The following is a 7639-nucleotide window of genomic DNA, read 5'->3' as shown; positions in this document are numbered from 1 at the left end:
TTCTCTAAATTCTCTTTCACCTCTTTACACCAATTCTGATAGTGCCTTTTCTTGTGACAATAAAAGCACTCTACATCTTTCTTCGAATGTGATTTAGACTTTGATTTGTTCCTATTGGAGTTCCATCCTCTTAACCCGCTTCTACCCCTATTGCTTGACTCAAACTTTACAATAAGTTCATCAGCTTGAGAACCATCACCATCTTGCTTCATCTTTAAGTGTGACAAGAGAGCATTAGTCACCTTATCGAATACTAAGGTCTCTTTTCCGTACATCAACTTAGTCACTAGATGATTAAAAGATGTAAGGAGCGACGCTAGTAAGAGTAACGCTTTATCTTCGTCCTCATAGTTCACCACAAAACTTGACAATTGGGTATTCAACATGTTATATGTGTTGAGATGCTCCAACAGATCTGAACCCTCCTTCATATGCAAATTTTAAAGTTGCTTCTTCACACACAACTTGTTCGTTGGATTCTTTCTTATATAAAAACCTTCTAGTTTTTCCCAAATCTCTTTTGCAGTCTTTGCTTCTAGGATGCTGTGAATGACCTCGTCACCTAGGTTGAGACGAATAACACTAGCTGCTTTCTCATCCATCTCTACCCATTCTACATCCTTCATCGTTTCCAGTTTCTTCTCCTTCTCAAGCAAGGCCTTATGAACTCTTTGTTGAATTAGCAGATCCTTCATCATCCTTTGCCAAAGAGAAAAATTTCCCTTACCAAAAAACTTCTCTACATAATACTTTGTATTTGACATCTTTACTGTATTTAAAGGATTGAATCATAACTTGGCTTTGATACCACTTGTTGTGCAGATAGCACCCTAAGATTTAAATCAATAATAGTTGATGAGTCCAAAAAAATCATTAAGGTTGTCCATTAATATAGATGACCTTGCATCATTAGTAGGCCATCAAAGATAACCGCTCAACATATTCAATAACGACCATCAAAGGTCATAAACTCTCATCAAGACAAAGAACGTTACAATCAAGGTAATAATCACCCTAAATTATGTACAACAACTACCTAAGTCATTTATAAAAGGACAAGCTGTCTCACTAGCTAAGGTATGTCAAAAACTACTAAAAAACATTGTCTAAATACAAAAGATATGAGTGGATACTAATTTAAGCATCGGAGGCTCCCCCACCGGGCACAACCCGGTGGTCTCTTTGATCTATCTCTCCTTTATCTTGCAAGTCCTATGAGATCGTCTAATATTTCGAACTGGATAAGTGATTCAACTGACGATTTTGACATCATCAATAGTAAATAAGCAGAAATTAAATAACAAGCACACATAAAGAACATAAAAATTTATGTGTTCGGCAAATTGCCTGCCTTCACGACGACGACGGAGAAATTTTACTATAAAAATAGAGAGATACTATAATGCACAAAAACACTATCAATAAACCCAAATTCCAATTACACCTTACCACTTTCTCATAAGAAAACACAAGACTGAATAATCTAGAACTTTTTCTTTCACGCGGATGTACTTCTCTTCTTATTTTTCTTCTTATATGGCACTGAGTTTTTTTGGAATTACTCTCATCAATTTAACCTTGCCACATATCATAACGCGCACGCGTGATATATATATATATGTTACTTTATCAAGTCGGTTCCTGGGACTCCAAATACAACATGTATTCGGTCAATTACTATGACTGAATTGGGCTTGGTTGGGCCTTATGGGCTTGTGGCAAAATTCAAGCCACACTTGACGCCACATTAACACTGCTATGAGCTGGTAACGTAGACAACCATATATAGGGTCCGTTTGGATGGAACTTATTGTTACTGAAATTGAAAACTAAAAATTGAAAACACTGTCGCAAAATAATTTTTAAATGTGTAAATAGTGCCACCAGAAGCTTGTAGTAGGATGCGACGAGAAGCTTGTAGTAGGATGCGACGAGCGACGGATGCTTGAGTGAACGGATTGTGCTCTGACAGACGTGACGGACTCGCTCTGACAAATCTCTTCCAGCAGCAAGTGGAGAAATGAGAGGCGGAGGACTAATATTTATACTAGGAGTGCACGGAAGACGAAGCGACGCCTCGTTCCAAAACAACAACCACTGACAGATTGACATTTGGCACAACGCATTGATGCGTCAGCTCCTGATTCAGCAATGTACGGATGAAAATTTACAGAGGCATACCGAGTTTTAGATCCGTCACCCCATGGGTCCGTTCATAATTGCTGACGGACCCATCAGGTGAGGGGGCAACTGAAAGGGGAAAAATATCTTGGAATGTCTTATGTGACTGAACGGACCTTAATGTGGTCCGCTTGCGTCCTAATGAACGGATCCATCATTTGCATGAGCCCCCAGTGGACGGACCTGATGTGAACGGGCCGGATATGGACGGGTGAAGAATGGTGGGCTAGTTGTCCATGGGCCTGCTGAGCTCCTAATGAGAGATATTTTGACCCATTCTCATAAGGGCCCAAATAGAGTCCTTGCGCTAGTGGGACTCTGGAAATCTTATATACTTGGTAAAAATCTTCCACATAAGGAAGAGACTTATTCATCACGTTTAGGATTCTACAAGAAGAGTCCTATAAGGAAAAGACTTCCGCGCCAAGGAAGGGATGTCAACCTCAAGCCACTATAAAAGCCCCAATACCCTCACAAGCCAAGGTACGCATAATTAACCCTCTCTAGCACTCTAGAGTTGTGAGCATACTTTCTGACTTAATCTTCGGAGGGTGTTTGGCCGGCACCACACCGGTGTACTCCGCTAGGTTCTCTTTTGTTCCGTGCAGGTTAGTATACGAAGCGAGAGGAGCATCGTGTGATTCATTGGTGAATTTTCTTGATTCATCACTTATAATTATTTTGTTTCTTCAGCAAACTGTGCTCATCCAGGTTTCCATGGATGGGCAGAGGACTTTTTTTTGCATTACGGAAGGTGAGAAGGCCCGCAAAAAAGCCATGAAGATCGCAGTTGGCCTTTCAGGTAACAAAGCGACGTTTATATATACTATATTACAAATTTTAAACACTACAAACACTATTCGTTAACCTATTAATTATGATTGTACTATTACTTAAAAATTGTTTTCCATTTGTTGGTGGTGTATGTGACATTTTTCAGGGGTGGAATCATTAGCTTTAAAAGGGAAGCAGAGGGACCAAATAGAGGTAAAAGGAGATGATATTGATACTGTTAAACTTGCAACGTTGCTAAGGAAGAAAGTAGGGCATGCAAGCATAGTAAGCGTTGCAGAAGACAAGAAAGAAGAGAAAGAAGAAGAGAAAAAAGATGAGAAGAAAGATGAACCGAAGATACAGTGGCCTCATGGACCTCCCTACGCATTCTATGAGATTAGAGACCCCTGTTATGACACAAATGCATGCTCCATCTTGTAATTTTGTATCAACCGGTGGAAATAACCAAAAAAAAGGGAGACAGTTTGAACAGTTAAAATATGCATCTTCTCCGTGTCTTTATGATAAATTTCCATTTAGATAAGATTAAATTTCTTTTAAGGAACCCCCCCAAACAACCCCCCCCCCTCCCCCCCCCAAAAAAAAACAACGAAAAAAAAAAAAGAAAAAGAAAAAAAAAGGAGTCCTCAATGCTTCTTGAGCTGATGGAGATGTATTCTAGTATTAAATCAGAGCTTGGTTTCAATATAAATCGAGGGATGTATTATGCTTGAATATATTTTCCTGAAAAATTGCGTTTGGTATTATATATGTTGAAACTTTTATTAAAAAGTACTTATAATGAATGAAATTGTGTTTGATTTGAAGAAGTGTAAAATGCATTTTCCGGTACCAATATTAGTTTGACATATGCACTAACGAGTTCAAAAATAAACAATTTTGAAAATTTTCATTAAAAACAAGTTACATTATTTTATTTTCGAATTAGGTAGTTTAATTTGTACTTCAACAAAATTTTTAATTCAATATATTATGTTAGAAATTTCTACACAATTTTCTTTGTCCACAATTTGTTTTACTCTTCCCTTTATTTCTCTTTTAATTCCCCCCCCCCCCCCCACGCCAAAAAATATATATATATATATATTTCCTACCAGTCATTCCACTGTTTTCTCTCTTTAATTTCCTAACTGGGATATCCCATTCCCCTCATTTTTTTTTTCTCTCTCTCTCTCTCTCTCTCAAAAATTTTCCTAACTATATATTTTCCCCACCACACGTTCATTCATCATCACAACCGCCACGCCCACCAATTCTGCCATTCTTGGTCTTCATTCTTAGAGCTCTTCCGGCTTGATTTGTTGAAGAAGTGAAATGGCGCTCATCAGCGACCATGCACTCATCTTCCTAACTACTTTTCCTTACCTTTTTCTTGCTTCACATCACTCTCTATCAATACTATGAGCATTGGGTTTAGAACATGCAGGATTTATTATTTATTATTTTTGCAAAAATCCTAATATACTCCCAACCAAATACCTCAAATTTTTTTTTTTTTTTCAAATTACATTTCAGCTCTAGAAATTTTAAGTGACCTGTTATTGGCATGTGTGTTGTTACATATTGTTCCTAAAAAATCATGTTACATGTTGAATATATTATTAGCAACGCGATATGTTATACCGTGTTGTATATGCTAGAGTGAATGCAGAAGGGGAATCATAGAATAAAAACATCAAAAATACAAGGGTTATGTGGTTCAGCCTTGTCGGCGTACATCCCTAGAGGAATCCCTTAAATGCTACATCTTTATTATGTAAAAGTGTAATACAATAACATATGTTATAATGAACCCTAATATGAATATATATAGGCGACTAAACCCTAAACTACTAGTACAAGCAAGAGTGGGTTTGGGCCTATTACATTGGGCTAATATGTTTAATATATATCTCTAACACACTCTCTCAAACTCAAGGTGGAAGCTCGATGAAGGCTTGAGGTTGGATAAGCATGAGAAGATCACTTGGAGATGCCTTTGAAGAAACCACAATGAAGAATATGCCAATTGACCAATTTTGAAGTTTCAAATGAAGAAACGGAGTCCAAAATCGGAATCTATATGAAAAACTGAGCAAGATAGGCCCTTTCGAAAAAATTTGACTTTTGGTCAAAGGCAACGGTCAACGTCTTGATCAACGTATGCTAACGTGGGATGCTGATGTGGCTGTGTGACGTCACTCTAGGACTAACGATGCAAGACGTGATATGAGGCAAGTGCGTTGGGCGCGTGAAAGCACGTGATGGAGATGTTTCGGCACGTGTGAAAGGATAACAGCACGTGGTAGCGCGTGGAGGCGCGTGCTTGTGAGGCAGAAACTTCAGCCGGCGCATATGAGCATGTGAAAGATGATTTCTGGTCGTTCTTGGTTGGGTTTTGCTCAGGATTGTCAGATCTATCAATTTGTGTCTTGACTTTTGCAGTTTGATCAACAAACTGATGAAATCCAAGTGTTCTATGGGCTGTGGGCATGATGACGGTGACTCGCTTTTGACAGTAACTACTGAATGAAGGCGAGAGTAGTGGAAGAACGCTGGGGATGTCCACAAGAACCAGAAATTTAGAGGAAAGGCTTTGATACCATGTTGAATATATTATTAGCAATGTGATATGTTATACCATGTTGTATATGTTAGAGTGAATGCGGAAGGGGACACATAAAATAGGAACATCAAAAACACGAGGGTTACGTGATTCAGCCCTATTGACGTACATCCACAGAGGAATCCCTTAAGGGCTACGTCTTTATTATGTAAGAGTGTAGTACAATAACCTGTGTTACAATGAATTCTAACATGAGTATATATAGACGACTAAACCCTAAACTATTAGTACAAGTAAAAGTGGGTTTGAGCCTATTACATTGGCTTAATATGTTTAATATATATCTCTAACATTACATGTTGCTCCTAATAAAACTAACAAAGAAGAATCTTGGTGTCTAGATAGCTAGGCTCTCTCATTTTGGCCGTGTGTGTGGGTGTACCCGCATTTTGACGTCGTTTTAGGTAACCTCAGAGCTCCACACAAACACAAGATTAGACCAACTCATATAATTCCATGGATAATGGTTTCTTTCATGACTTCTACGAAAAAGGCCAAAAGAAGTCTTCATTTGAAGGCAACAAAGTACACCATGCAAATTAATAATTAAAAGGATAAAGTTTCATGACAATGAAATGTCATCTTCCTATATTAGTGAATATGTTTGAAACTAAATATTTTTCTAATTAAAATATTTAACATTAAATATGAGAAATCTAATGTAATGGCACCTCCCCCAATATTGTGGTGAGTGTTAAAGCTATAAATTTCTCAAGGGTGGCCAAGCCTATATATTGACATGAGACATTAGAGATAGTACTGATTTAAGAGGCTGTCTTTTCAATTCTCATTCTAATTATGAATAAGGTGGAAAAAAAGGTAACAAACTATATGTAAACTAATTTGATCATATGTATATTTCATTTACAAAATTTTAATAAATAACTATTTAACATTTCATGATATTTTTAATTTGATTTTTATTAAGTATTAGAAATAAAGCTTGTGAAAGATTTGACAACACGATGTTTGTGATAATATTAATTATTAAGTTCAAATTTTTTTTTTTTTTTTGGGTGTAATGATTTATTATATTTCATAAAAAATAAGAAATCAAATTTAAAAAAATTTATAATAAACTCCATAATCTATATATATATATATATAACTGAAACCTCTGAAGCTTCCACAATTTTCCACGCCAGCACAATATTAAAAAAAAAAATCATAAAAAAAAACTTTTCTAAAACCCAAAAATATAAATAAATAAAATAAACACAAAATCAGAGAAGCCCTAACGTACTCTACCTTCTCCTTCCTCCAAAATGCAAGCCACACTCTGCCATTCCCCCACACGCAAATTGTAGCTCAACGGCTCCACCTTCAGTCCAAAACGCATGCCACCATTAGTCCTTCTCTCCCACAACTCAACGGCTCCACCTTCTTCGGCACCACCGTTCTCCAGCTCTATATTTGTTGGCCAACCATAAACATTCTATTTTTGAAGCCCCACCATTTGATTATCTTTTCAGCCCTCTGTCTATTAAGTATACTCATCCAAAACCTTCTTCTCTCTAACCACTTCACCCCGTCCTAACGCAGACCTCTGGGTTTCATCCTCAATAAAAGTAAAACACTCCCTCTTTCAAAATCTGGGTTTAATCCTCTTTATCATTCTCTTTAAGGTATTAGCCCAAACTGCTGACTTTTCCAAAGAAGGTAACTCTTTTCTCTCTTTACAATTAAATCCGCTAGTATGAATTGCATCAGATATCTGTGAAACGTTTTAACTTTTATTTAGTTTTACTAATTCGTTAATGCTTGAATTGCTTTCATTTTGATTATTGTTGATTTCAATTAATTTACACCTAAGAATTTGTTAAATTAATTAAATTTTTTTTTTTTGATTTCTTTCTTTGATTTTGTAGCTGATAAATCATGTTCTTCTTCTTCATCTTTCTCCTCCAACCCAGATTAGTTAACTTTCCTAGAATCAAAATAGTTTCACTTTTCATAGATGCACACCATTTGCTTGATATAAAGCTTCCAAAGTATTTTCACGGTCAGACAAACGTATCCAAATTGAGCATCTGTTTGGGTGTTGAGGGGAAAAAAAAA

The 7639-nt window shown here is 36.7% G+C and overlaps 1 protein-coding gene across 1 annotated transcript; it reads left to right on the top strand.

Annotated features, from left to right (window-relative positions):
* The first annotated feature begins 2898 nt into the window (after positions 1-2898).
* Positions 2899-3396, top strand: LOC112003364 (heavy metal-associated isoprenylated plant protein 47). The gene is made up of 2 exons (XM_024035551.1): positions 2899-2983; positions 3122-3396. Exons 1-2 carry the CDS (start codon positions 2899-2901, stop codon positions 3394-3396), a joined length of 360 nt encoding a protein of 119 aa, XP_023891319.1.
* The last annotated feature ends 4243 nt before the right edge of the window (positions 3397-7639 follow it).

Source organism: Quercus suber, unplaced genomic scaffold, assembly GCF_002906115.3.
Source record: "Quercus suber isolate HL8 unplaced genomic scaffold, Cork oak 2.0 scaffold_839, whole genome shotgun sequence".
In the NCBI taxonomy this organism is placed as follows: Eukaryota; Viridiplantae; Streptophyta; class Magnoliopsida; order Fagales; family Fagaceae; genus Quercus; species Quercus suber.
This window is presented reverse-complemented; position numbering and strand designations above follow the sequence as displayed.